At 46.0% G+C, this 11,938-nt stretch overlaps 1 protein-coding gene across 9 annotated transcripts in view; it reads left to right on the forward strand.

Annotated features, from left to right (window-relative positions):
• The window catches only part of WDFY3 (WD repeat and FYVE domain containing 3), a 274,260-nt gene extending 262,522 nt beyond the window's left edge, over positions 1–11,738 (forward strand). For all 9 annotated transcript variants that reach the window (XM_082726684.1, XM_082726677.1, XM_082726676.1 and 6 more), the window contains 6 exons: positions 2,468–2,650; positions 3,746–3,842; positions 6,200–6,523; positions 7,114–7,225; positions 7,623–7,820; positions 11,027–11,738. In XM_082726684.1, coding sequence (XP_082582810.1) covers positions 2,468–2,650; positions 3,746–3,842; positions 6,200–6,523; positions 7,114–7,225; positions 7,623–7,820; positions 11,027–11,150 — 1,038 coding nt within the window. In that variant the 3' untranslated portion in view covers positions 11,151–11,738. The remainder of the gene's footprint in view (positions 1–2,467; positions 2,651–3,745; positions 3,843–6,199; positions 6,524–7,113; positions 7,226–7,622; positions 7,821–11,026) is intronic.
• The last annotated feature ends 200 nt before the right edge of the window (positions 11,739–11,938 follow it).

Consider the following 11,938-nt stretch of genomic DNA (forward strand, 5'->3'; position numbering starts at 1 on the left):
TTAATCCCAAGCTTACTGAAGAATATTCTCTCTTCTCAAAAATAAATATTTTATATATAAATAAGTGAGTCAGCATAAAATAAATGTACAGGCCGGGGAGTCCCCCCATGGAGACCACACCCACCTGAGGTGGGGTGAGGAGAGGAGAGTCATTGCTGAGCTGTGTGCGGAAGCAGGAGAAGCTAGGGGTAGGTTATACAAAGACTAAGGTCCCTGTGTCTGCAGGACAGGTTACCACGTCCGTATGTTGGTGATGCCCACGGATGCAAATCAGTCTTGTAGATTGACCAGAACTCCCCAGCCTCACTGCTTTTTCGCTCTGCATACTCATTCCCTCCCTTACCCTTAGCTCTGTCCTGGGGTCCTCTTGTGTCATCCCTCATAGCTACATCATATCATCACCCACACAGACAGCTTTCCTTTGGAGGAACGTAACATCATTAATTTCTGCCAGAAGATACCGAGTAGTATGTTTTTAGTCAATACCTTGTAGTCAGTCAAAGAAGGAAAAAGAAATTTAGTTGTAGTGAATGGCACGTAGAGTATCTGATAATAATAAGAGTGGTCAGACCAGGCAAAGAAGGGGGATTATGCAGGGGTAAAAATCAAATTCATTTTTTGGTATATCTGAAAAGTTTGAGATGCTTTTACAACAGCATCTTGGGTTGGTTCTACAAACACATGTCCCTAAGAGCTTTACAGCAGAATAGCTCTGACCTGGCCAGGTTCCTCTGAATCAAATGCTTTATGGCACAGTTTTGAGCACTTTGTTTTAGAGTCGTTTTTCACTTAAATGCTGAGAATTTCATTTGTAGTTGGTCATTATTCATGAAGTTATTCTGCAGTGGATTGCACTAGTTGCAGCAGACAACACCGATGTGTTTGATTTTTCCCTTTTATAGTGCTTTTGTATCTCTTAATAATGCATGAAAATATTTCTATTTCTGTCATATTTTTGCAGCCAGTATCAAGTGTGCTTATTTCAGTCAGCGTTTGGGGCATCAGCGACCTTGTGGCTGCCCTTTAGCTCCTCCTATGTTTGGTGCCTGTAGCTGCAGGATTTGCTCTAATGCTCTCTCATTGAGGCACCCTGGAGCGCTGCGTCTCTCGCAGGGCAGGATAGAGCAGTGGCCTCTCCTCCATGAGGCCATTAATTACAGCACAGCTGCTCAAACTCACTGTACGACGTGGTTCAGTGGCTGAATCCCAGGTAGACATAGCAGTGCTTGGCTAAGTAACACTTTTGTCTGGGCTTTGGTTTAGTTCTTGCCATTGTGGTAGAAGGACAGAGGGAAGAAGAGAACAGTAACAAGACCAGCACAGGGTGGTTTGGGAAAGCCCCAAGCCTCCTTATCTTGCCATCCTTGGCTCCCCCTTCCCTTCTTCCTTGAGTTGATGCTTCTGTTTAGCTTCTAGTTTCCCCCTGCTTTGGATGGCTGTCTTCCTATTTCTGTAGGTCCCCATGTGCCTGAGGACTGTACTGAGATTCCCCAGGGCATTTCTGGAGTTAGTGCCTAGCATCAGTGACATCCAGGCTGCCTTGGGGATAAGAAAAGCAGCATGGTGTGGTACATAAGCTTTGGGGCCAGAAAGGGCTGGATTCAAATAGCTAACCTCCTAGGTGTTGACAGGATGAAATGGAATGTCAGAAGTGTCCTCTACTCGAACTGACACACAGTAGATGCTCTGGAAGTGTCTACATTCCTGTAGCAGGAGTGGGCGGGATTCTCACCAGGTTGGGTAGAGCCCTGCCTGTTTGAGTTTTAGGGAAGAACTTGTTCTTTTCTATCTTTGGAGCTTACGAACACCTGAGGTAACAGCTTAGGGAGTCTGCAGGTTTATCCAGTTGGCCAAGAAGTGACCTATATTCTAATTTTCTTTTTTTCCTCATCTCCTCCCCTTATTATGAATACAAACTCTAAAGTGGGATGCTACAGTGCTGCCAACATTTCATCGTTATTTATTGAAAAGGGAGATACAACTGTATCTAGACTGAGAGATTTCTCTTCTACCTTATGCTGTTGGTGATTGGACTCATTTTGTAAAATTCAGCAGAGGTGGATTCCTGGTTCTAAATGAAAGATAGAAATGGGTTTTTGTATACAAAGCCAGGCATGAGAGTAGTGCCTCACTCCTTAGGTCATAGGCAGCTTTCCCCGGAGTAAAGCACGATACAGCAGTGTGCTGGGGCATATGCTGAGAGCGGGGACGGGTTCCAACCTGTGTCTGCATGTGAGACCACCCCAGCCACAGCATCCGCTCCCCCATGAATTCTTTAAGAGGCCTCTTCGTTCGGTGTGTTTTTAGGTCAGCAAGCACTTCCAGGCTACCTCAGAAATTCCGAGCCACCAGTTGAAGAACTTAAAAGGTTTTTTTGAGAGCTAGGCCAAAGGTTGACTTTGCTTCTGAAACCAGAATGTGCTACGCAGGGAGCAAAGAGAGTGAAGAGGCTGTTTTACTTTCTCAGGGGGACATCGTGTCCTGTGCTGGCACATACATCCATGTGTGGAGCATCAATGGGAACCCGATTGTGAGCGTGAACACGTTCACAGGCAGGAGCCAGCAGATTGTCTGCTGCTGCGTGTCGGAGATGAACGAGTGGGACACACAGAACGTCATAGTAACGGGACACTCAGATGGCGTGGTCCGAGTAAGTTCTCTATAAGGAAATGTGCTAGGCGCTCACCGACCTGATTACCTGAGACCCATGGAGCTGTCCACGGTGAAAGATACCTGAACAGGTGGTGGTGGTAGTGAGCAAACTCTTGCTCAGATTCAAATGAGCCACAGGCGCTGGTGTTCTCCGACAAGGGGAACATCGGTGACTCGGCCCCTTTCTTTACTGCTGAGTAAATCTGTTAGGGCCACTCACCACTGGACAGCTTCACCCAAGGTCACTTAAACATGACTTCCATGTCACCATAGATTGCTAAAAATGGAAATTGCAGAAGTATTGGCTTTTCGGCCTCTCGAATGGCTTCTTGGGGAAAACAGGGAGTGTCTCTTGTCTATAGAGAATCACAGCTGGGAAATCCTTTCCAGGGACCATGTTGTCCAGTCCCTGTCCCTGGCTTCACCTGAATCCTAGTTTATCCCCTTCGTAGTTTTCTTTGTGTTGGGCGTCTGCGGGCAATAGAACCCACGCATTATTTACCTTCACAGTCTCTTCAAATACTTGGGTCTCTCAGGAGATTTTCCTTCATGTCTATTTTCTTGAGCTGTGCTCTTTGTAAAAGCAGAGAGCAGCTGATTGGTGCCCTATCGTCACACTGGCTGAGCAAAGATGAGGTTCTCAGCACTCCCACACACACCCTGCACCTCAGACAATAGGCACACCTTGACGTCTGCTGTCTCCAGAGCCCTATTTCAGAGAACTCCGTTCATGAGGCATTTAGGGGAAAGCTCCACACTCAAATGCGTTTGGGGATCCTGCTTACTGTATGCCTTCATGTGTGCAAGGCTCTTGGGTTGAACTAAGTGTTCAACCAGTAAGTTGAACCATGTTGTTCCAACTTACTTGACCACAATTTTTTTCCCTCCACCATGAAATACCCATCAACATCTCAAGGAAACCAGTTCGGGAGCATAGTTCTCTCCCAAGTTTTCAAGAGGGAAATTTAATTAGACATAAGACATAGACATAAGAGAACCTGTTTAACCCCAAGAGATCATCTTCATCCAGTCACATGTAAATTGTTTCTTTAAGCTGCTTAATTTTTTTATTTTCATACTTACTTAAATTCAGTTTTGGAGAATGGAATTTTTGCAAGTTCCTGAGACACCAGCTCCTGAACCTGTTGAAGTCCTAGAAATGCAGGAAGACTGTCCAGAAACACAAATAGGTATTGGATACTTTCTAATTATGCTATAGTTTTCATATTTCTTGTTTGTTTGTTTAAAGTCACTGTGGATAAACTCACATCAAATAGCATAAACCATGACCGAAGGTCAAGTGTGGCTATCAGAGGTACAACTGCCCCCCCAGCACAGGAGGTTATGGGGTGGGCACCCCGCGACTTGGCCAGCTCACCAGGCAGTACGTGGTGTGTTAGTATCGGTGCCTGGCTTCCTCATCCCAGTAGGGCTGATACAGCCGCTGGCTTCCCAGAGTACCAGAAGCTCAGGCTTTCACTTCAGAAAATACAGAGCACACCTGGAGGGCGCAGGGGTGGACAGGTCAGACGGCCCCAGTCCCACATCTGTTGTGCTTGTCACTTCAGGTTCAATCTTTGTGACAGGCTGGCATTATGTTTGTAAGGTATTCACGGAGGCAGATCAGAATCCCCACCCTAGTCCTGCTTTTGAAAAAGGGCTTTTATTCAAGCTTAAGCTTAGTGCTCTGTACTCTTCTTATTACCTGTTTTTTGTGCAACCCTTAAAGATTTTCCAAAGAATACAGAGATGGATGATTGCTATACAGAGTGACTAGAAGCCGTGCCATAAACCCAGGCTGAGATCTGCTCTGGGTTGCTTATCTCCAAAAACGTTACCCCCTTTGATTTAGAACGATTGGTTCTAAACCGAGAGGAACAGGGTTTTAACTTTGACCTTCAAATTGTTTCTGTGTGATTAACTTTTGTACACTGAGAATTCCACTTGAGTTTGATGATATGAGGGAAAAGACTTATTATCAGAAAGGCATAAATTACTTCTCTTTGTAAGCCGAAAATAGTTTCTACTTTAATTGCCAGAAAACAGAAATGATCCAATGGGCAGGGCGTTTTAATGCTTATAGTACCTTAGTGCATGTAAGTTTCTGCATAGTCCATTGCAGCTCCAGTAAAAAGGTCATCTGGGTGTTTGGGGACATAAAAATCCAATTCAGTTCCATTAGTATTTGGGGGTTACCTGTTGGGTATCAGACAGTGGATTAAGCAATCCTAGGAGAAGTCTGCCCTTTCCTTGAACAAAGGTTTAAGTGAGTAACGGCAGATGATGAGATGAATAAGGTAGAGAGGTCACATTTAGGAAGGAGATACTGGTATGTCTTTTTTCTTCTTATACATTCATATCATGGACAGAGTTTGATAGAAGTGGCAGAGGGGAGAGCGGCCCCCAGAGAAGGGTTGGCTTTGGACAGCATGGGACTAGCAGGGCTCGAAGGCAGTTACCTGGGTGAAAAGGAAGGCAAGCCAGTGGTTCAGCGGAAATGAAAGCCATTTCTAAGACTGCTCATCAATGAAGACTTTAAATTTCATGATCATAAGCCACTGAGATGAAAAAAAATTAGCTAACTAGACTATGAGTGTTAGTACAAGGAAGGCAAACTAAGTACTTTCTCTTGCTAAAAACATACTTAGAGTGAGCTGGTGCCTGTACACTTGTTCCTACTTTTCTTTTTTTCTGATTCTATATATTTATTTCTTACAACTTTTCTCTCCAGCAGACTCTATTGCAAGAGAGTAGGGAGTTGGGTTGAGGAAATGCGTAATAACAATGGGAAGAAGGGGAACCCCACATCAATAGACTAAAGCTTTCATCAATAATTGATTCATCTACATTGTCATTTATACTGACTGCCACATGGAAGGCACTGTGCTTGGGGCCCCTTCTCTCAAGCTGACCACTGTCTTGTAGAAAGATTGTCCAAAAGTAATAGTTTGGGTGGGAGAACTCCGACACGAGAGGCGTGCAACTGTTTGAGGAGTCCATAAGAGTGGGAATTTCTTTCAACTGCAGGCACCAGGTAAGATTCTAGAGAAAACAGTGTTGGAGCTGTGCCTTGAGAAACAGGTAACATGGGAACACGAGATTGGTAAGGGGGGTCTAGTAGGGCCAGCCACACGGGCAGCCTTCCCCATGAGGGGGAGCAGGACTCCGTGGAGAACAAAGTCGTCGCCAGCTGGCTGAACTGTGGTAGGGAGCATTGAGAAGTTTGCAAAGGCAGGTTTGGGCCAGATGGTAAAGCAGGAATGTCAACCTAAGAATTTTGGCCAAAGCATTCTTTAAACTCAGAAATTCCTTTTGGGGGGGGGGGGTAGTAGTTTTGTTTTGTTTTTCCTTTTTGCTATATGTAATCTAGCTGAAAATTCTACGGGGTTTTTTTTTGTTTTTTTTTTTTTTTATATTGTTCTACTTAGTTTAAAATGCTGTGTGTATTGTATCTTAACTTACAGAAGAAAAGCAGCAGTAGGACAAAGCTGGGTCTAACCATAATATGTGTGTGTGTGTTTCCTCTTTCTCCCCGTGCATTACCCAGGGCAGGAAGCCCAGGATGAGGACAGCAGTGATTCGGAAGCAGATGAGCAGAGCACCAGCCAGGACCCCAAGGACGTGCCCAGTCAGCCCAGCAGCAGCAGCCACAGGCCCCGGGCAGCTTCCTGCCGAGCAGCGGCCGTCTGGTGCACCGACAGTGGCTCCGATGACTCTAGGCGCTGGTCCGACCAGCTCAGCCTGGATGAGAAGGATGGCTTCATATTTGTGAACTATTCAGAGGGCCAGACCAGAGCCCATCTGCAGGGTCCCCTTAACCACCCTCACTCCAACCCCATGGAAGTGCGGAATTACAGCAGACTGAAGCCCGGTAACTTGAAGTCCGGTCATTTTGTTGCTCCTTGTGGGTGACATGAGGGCTGATGGAGTGAGGCAGTGGGCTCTCATTCTCCCAGCACCCCATGCCCCCTGCACTCCATCCCTGTGACCTACGTCAGCCACCCACAGAGAAGGCCTCTTCAGTTTCTTACCCCACAGTGGTGTCTGCTGTACATTGGGCATTTCTAAAACTCCTCCCACCAAAAACTTCCTTCCTTCACAAACTATGAACTCTTTTGAAAATGGGCAAGTTACTAATTACAGATAAGTAAATAAACTGTCTGAATGGGTAGCTTTGCCTTTTAGAGAGTTAGAGGCATGGTTCTCAGTGGGAGAGATTCTGTCTTCTTGGGTTGGACATTTCCCCAGTCTTTTCGAATGGGGTGTTCTGACCCGGCCCATGACTGGTGCTAAGCTGGACTGCTTCACCTGCCATCAAGGCACGGGCTGCTGGGACAGGGAAAGCTGCTCTAACTGGATGTTGCAACCCCCTAGCTTGCGAGGCCACTGTATGAGGGCATGCCTACCGAATGCCAGCTTCTCCCACTTCAGGGTGTCCTGTCTTGCCCTTTTGCTCTCCAGGGTACCGGTGGGAACGGCAGCTGGTGTTCAGGAGCAAGCTAACTATGCACACAGCCTTTGATCGGAAGGACAATGCTCACCCCGCAGAGATCACCGCCCTGGGCGTCTCCAAGTAAGTGCCTGACCTTGCCCCTGTACCCTTCCCCCTCCCCGCCCCAAGGAGTCACTTGCTTAGCCCCGCTCCACACATCCAAACCCGTCTTTGGGGAAACATTTCATTTGCGGTATCAGGCATTGCTTGAACAGGCCAGTCAGCGGAAGAAGGCAGTGCATGGAGTTTAAAATCTCTGTTCTTCAAGGTTACAGCGAGGTTTGATCCAGAGAGCTGAGACAGGAGTGTAAATTCGGGCTCCATTCTATTATTGTCTCACACACACAGCCCTCCACCCCAGCGCACGCGTCCACGGTAACCTGCAGAATCTCATGAGTGACGGGGTGCTCTTCAGCTGGGTGACTTTGTGGCGGCCTTCCCCAAGGTGACTCCATGGGTTGTGTTGTGTCTCCTGCAGGGATCACAGCAGGATCCTCGTTGGTGACAGTCGAGGCCGAGTGTTCAGCTGGTCTGTGAGTGACCAGCCCGGCCGCTCTGCTGCTGACCACTGGGTGAAGGATGAAGGAGGAGACAGCTGTTCCGGCTGCTCCGTGCGGTTTTCTCTGACAGAGAGACGACACCATTGCAGGAACTGCGGCCAGCTCTTCTGCCAGAAGTAAGATGAGATGCCAGTGTTTTGAATTTCTATGAGCCTGGCCCCTGAGATGTGGATTACACCCCTGCACGGAGCTCCTCCTGTGCTCCGGTGTCCCCAGCACACAGTGCCATGATGCTCTAAACCAGCCTTCACTTTCCCCTTGTTCTTTTATCACAACTGTGAACTACTTCTGTCCTATTGAAAATATATAGAAAGAATCAACCCATACACCTGGTCCTGCGTGACTCAGAATGGAGAGGTGCTGCTGTCCCACCGTGTTTGCTTATAAAATATTGTGGTTGTGTGTCCTCACCCCTCACCCCTCCCCTCCAAGTCTTCTACTCTGAGTCTGTGTTGTCTCCATAAACAGTACTACAGTATGGTTCTGTGGGGCTTCCGTTTTACACAAATACAGCATGCTGTCTGTACCTCCTGTAACTTCCTTTTTTAAAAAAAAAAAAAAACTCAACAGTGTTGAGTAAAACTCCGCGTAGCTGTTTTCATCTGTCTTTTGTGTGAATGTATCAGAATTCATCCACTTCCCTTTTGGTGGACTCCTAGGGGCACATTCCCAGTGCTCTGACTGGGGCTATAGGACAAACCCTAACGAATGCCCTCCCGAGACGTGAGCTGGAGAGTCTGAGAGGAGGGAGCTCTGGCTAGAGCTGACAGATCACAAACTGAGCTGCCGTAGATGCTGTCAGATGGGTCTCAGGAACCGGTGCTGCTTGTCACCATCCCGGGCTGGCTGGGCAGGGTCTCCCAGCTCTGCAGCCCGGGGACTGCCATCCGCGCTCACTCAGGCTGGGCCGGGAGCCGTGTCACTTGATGTTGTCACTCGCAGCGAAGCTGATGTAGAACAGCTGAGCATTGGCTTGTTGGCTGTTTTGAGTTTGCTCTTGGGTAACATGGCCTGTTTTCTTTTTAGGTTTGCTGTCTTTTTTTTTTTCCCCTCTGTACTTGAGGAGTTCTTTATTTACTCTGGGTTCTAATTCTTTGTCTTTTCTACAGCTTGCAGATACCTTCTGCTGGTCTGTGGCTTGCATTTTCACTTTATATATGTTTTTTTCTGGCACATAGGTCTTTAATTTTGATGTAGTCACATCTCTTACTTCTTGTGATTTTTGCTTTTTTGTGGCTTAAGAAATCGTTCCCTGTGACCATAAAGACAGCTTTTGTATATTTTCTTTTATGAGGTTCACGGTTTTGTTTTTCACACTTAGGTCTTTGGGTCCAAATACACTTGGAGTGTATCTGGAGGTATGTTTTGTAGTGAGCATCTGTTTTAATTCCCTTGTGTGGGGAGTCTGTTGTCCCCCACTGTTAATCTGGATGCTGTTTTTCCAAACTGCGGTCCCACACGTGTGTGTACAGTCCTCTTGTTCTGTGGCAGACCACGGAAAGGACCCCATAGGCAGCACTCTCTAATGCTGACACTGCTTAACTCTAGAAGTACTTTCACAGAATCATGAGCTGTGTGATTGTTTCTGAGCTGGTTACTGAGGTCTCGTGGGCACCAGCATATTGGAAATGGTGTGGTCCTTGGTATATACTGACCAGATGCTCCCTGGGTTCCTGGCCATTGTGTCATCTCAGGCACGTTACTGACCCTCTCTAGGCCCGTTTTCTTATCCATAAAATGTGCATAATTATACCTCTTCTCATAGAGGTGCTGAGAGAACAGTGAAATCATGTGCATGAATTTTATAAAACACCAAGTGTAAAGTCTGGCAATATAGGTGTTCAGTAAAAGATGTTATTGTAGTGTGTTTTTGTTACCCTCCAGATTAATGTCTTAAACCTTTTTCCTGAGAAGTCCGATTCAAGATGAGGTAGACAGAATGTTGGTGTCAACCTTTCCTTATGGGACTTTCTATGAGGTTGGCAGAAGATTCTGTCTCAGAGTTCTGTGCTTTGAGAGGCCCATTCTACAAAACCTAATAATCTAGTAATTTTTGATAGTAACACCCCCGTATGTACACTGGCACACATTATTCCTTGTCATGTTTTAACTTTCCAAATACTACTTAAGGGTAGATAATTCTTTAAATTATGCATTGCTATCAGATGTCCGGTGGAGGCTGTATTTGAAAAACGAACCCCAGTGATTGATTTTGACAGAGCAGACACAGAAGGCAGAGCAGAGCCCTGCCCACATTCTTTGTGTCCCTCAGTTGTTGGGCGAGTTTGTCAGCACTTCTTTTTTTTTTTTTTTTTTTGAGAGAGAGAGAAAGAGTGTGAGCAGTGGGGAGGGAGAAGGGGAGAGAGAGAATCTTAAGCTGGCTTCACGCCCAGCGCAGAGCCCAGTGTGGGGCTTGGTCTTGTGACCTGAGCCGAAATCAGGAGTTGGACATTTAACCAACTGAGCCACCTAGGTTTCCCAACAGTTTGTCAGAACTTCTGGGGCTGTCATCAAAGTCCCAGGTCCAAGAACAGTCCTTTAAACCCCTTAACTGGTGACACTTTGTTTTTCCTCTAGACATCTTTACTGGTAGATCACTGGAGGAAAGTAATTTTCTATTTCAGTCTCACGAAAAGGCAAGCTTAGAGTGGTTAAATGCCACATCCAAGGTCACACCCTGCTTTATTCCAGGAAGAGGAATATTTTTTAAAGAATTTGAACACCTCTTAAGTAGGGTCTACTTCAAGGAATTCTGTCAAGATAAACAGAAAATAAGAACATTTGGACCAGACAGAAAACCAAACTACTGTTCAAGAAATCACCAAAGGGTAGATCAAACAGTGTTTAAAAGCCCAGAGGAACTTGATAGTGACCAAAGAGTCTTTCAAAACAAGTAGTAAATCTTCTGCCAAGAGAAAAAAGTTAAGCTCTGAGTAAAGACATTGACATTTCTCCCATGTTTACAGGGCCTGAGAGCCTGTCTCGCACGGGAAGAATGGGCTCACAGCTGTTCAGATCTTTTGGCTTCATCCTGTAGGGAAATCTTGCCTTAAAAAAAAAAAATTTACTTCAGTCACATAGAGAGCTTGCCTTTGTTTAATACTACTTTTCCTCATACAAATAATATGGTGTTTTTTCTGGTCCCAGGTGAGCCACACACCACAAACCTGTATGTCCTCAGCATTCTTCTGGCATTGTACTTCTGTGTCTTGGGCATTACGGTGCCAGCTTTCTGTTCAACTTCTACGTTTGTGTTTCTCGGCCCAGTCACCAAGCTTGTGTGACGAGGACCTGTAACTACTTGATTTTGCTTTTCTTTTAGGTGCAGTCGGTTTCAGTCGGAGATCAAACGCTTGAAAATCTCATCGCCAGTGCGCGTGTGTCAGAACTGTTACTATAACCTACAGCATGAGAGGGGTTCGGAGGACGGGCCTCGGAATTGTTGAAGATTCCACAAGCTGGTTGCTGATCACGGTCTGTAGACCCCCTTCCTGATTCCCCGGTCACGGCTCACAGCTCGGAGGGCATCGAAGCAGTCTCCGTTTACGCCTCTCTTCATACCACGTGTTTGAAGTGTCAAATTCAAAGGAATCAGTGAATAAACGGGTGTAGAGTGCAGCAGCGGGGCGGACACTGTTCAGGGGAACAGCACAAGAACGACAGGAGGTGGTTCCTAGGAGCGACTTTCCCAGTGTCCGATTCTCCCTGTTACCAGTAGCTGTCTCCAAGAGAAAATCCTCACTTACTAACTGTCTTTTCTTGCGTCTCATTTTTATAGATCTACTCATCCTTATTTGGAAAAACCACCACCAACAAAAAAAGGCTTTTAGAAAATGGTTGTAAATCTGACTTCTTTGCAAGTAACTGTGTATATTGTAAATAGGTATAAAGGCCTTTTTTTTTTTTTTTCTAAATAAGGACTTAACTGTCTGTAACATGAGACTTCAAACTAAACCACTAACTCAGTGAGCTACTTATGGTTTGTCTGACATCTCTCACAAATTAATTATAAATATGTTTTTTAAATCCTCAAAGACATTATCTGTGGTCTTTTCTCCCCCCTTTCCAGCCCAGCCTGTGTGCCCGATGTCCTTTCTTTCAAGTTGCCCACAGTATCTCCACTTAAACTAGGCTAGTAACCAAAACGATGCGGACCTTCTTTAGGAAACCGTGTGGGAGACTAAGAGTCCTGCCGTAAGATACCCTGGAAATGTCTGGGCATCTTGCTCCTGGC

This window comes from Mustela nivalis (assembly GCF_964662115.1).
Source record: "Mustela nivalis genome assembly, chromosome: 4".
Lineage (NCBI taxonomy): Eukaryota > Metazoa > Chordata > Mammalia > Carnivora > Mustelidae > Mustela > Mustela nivalis.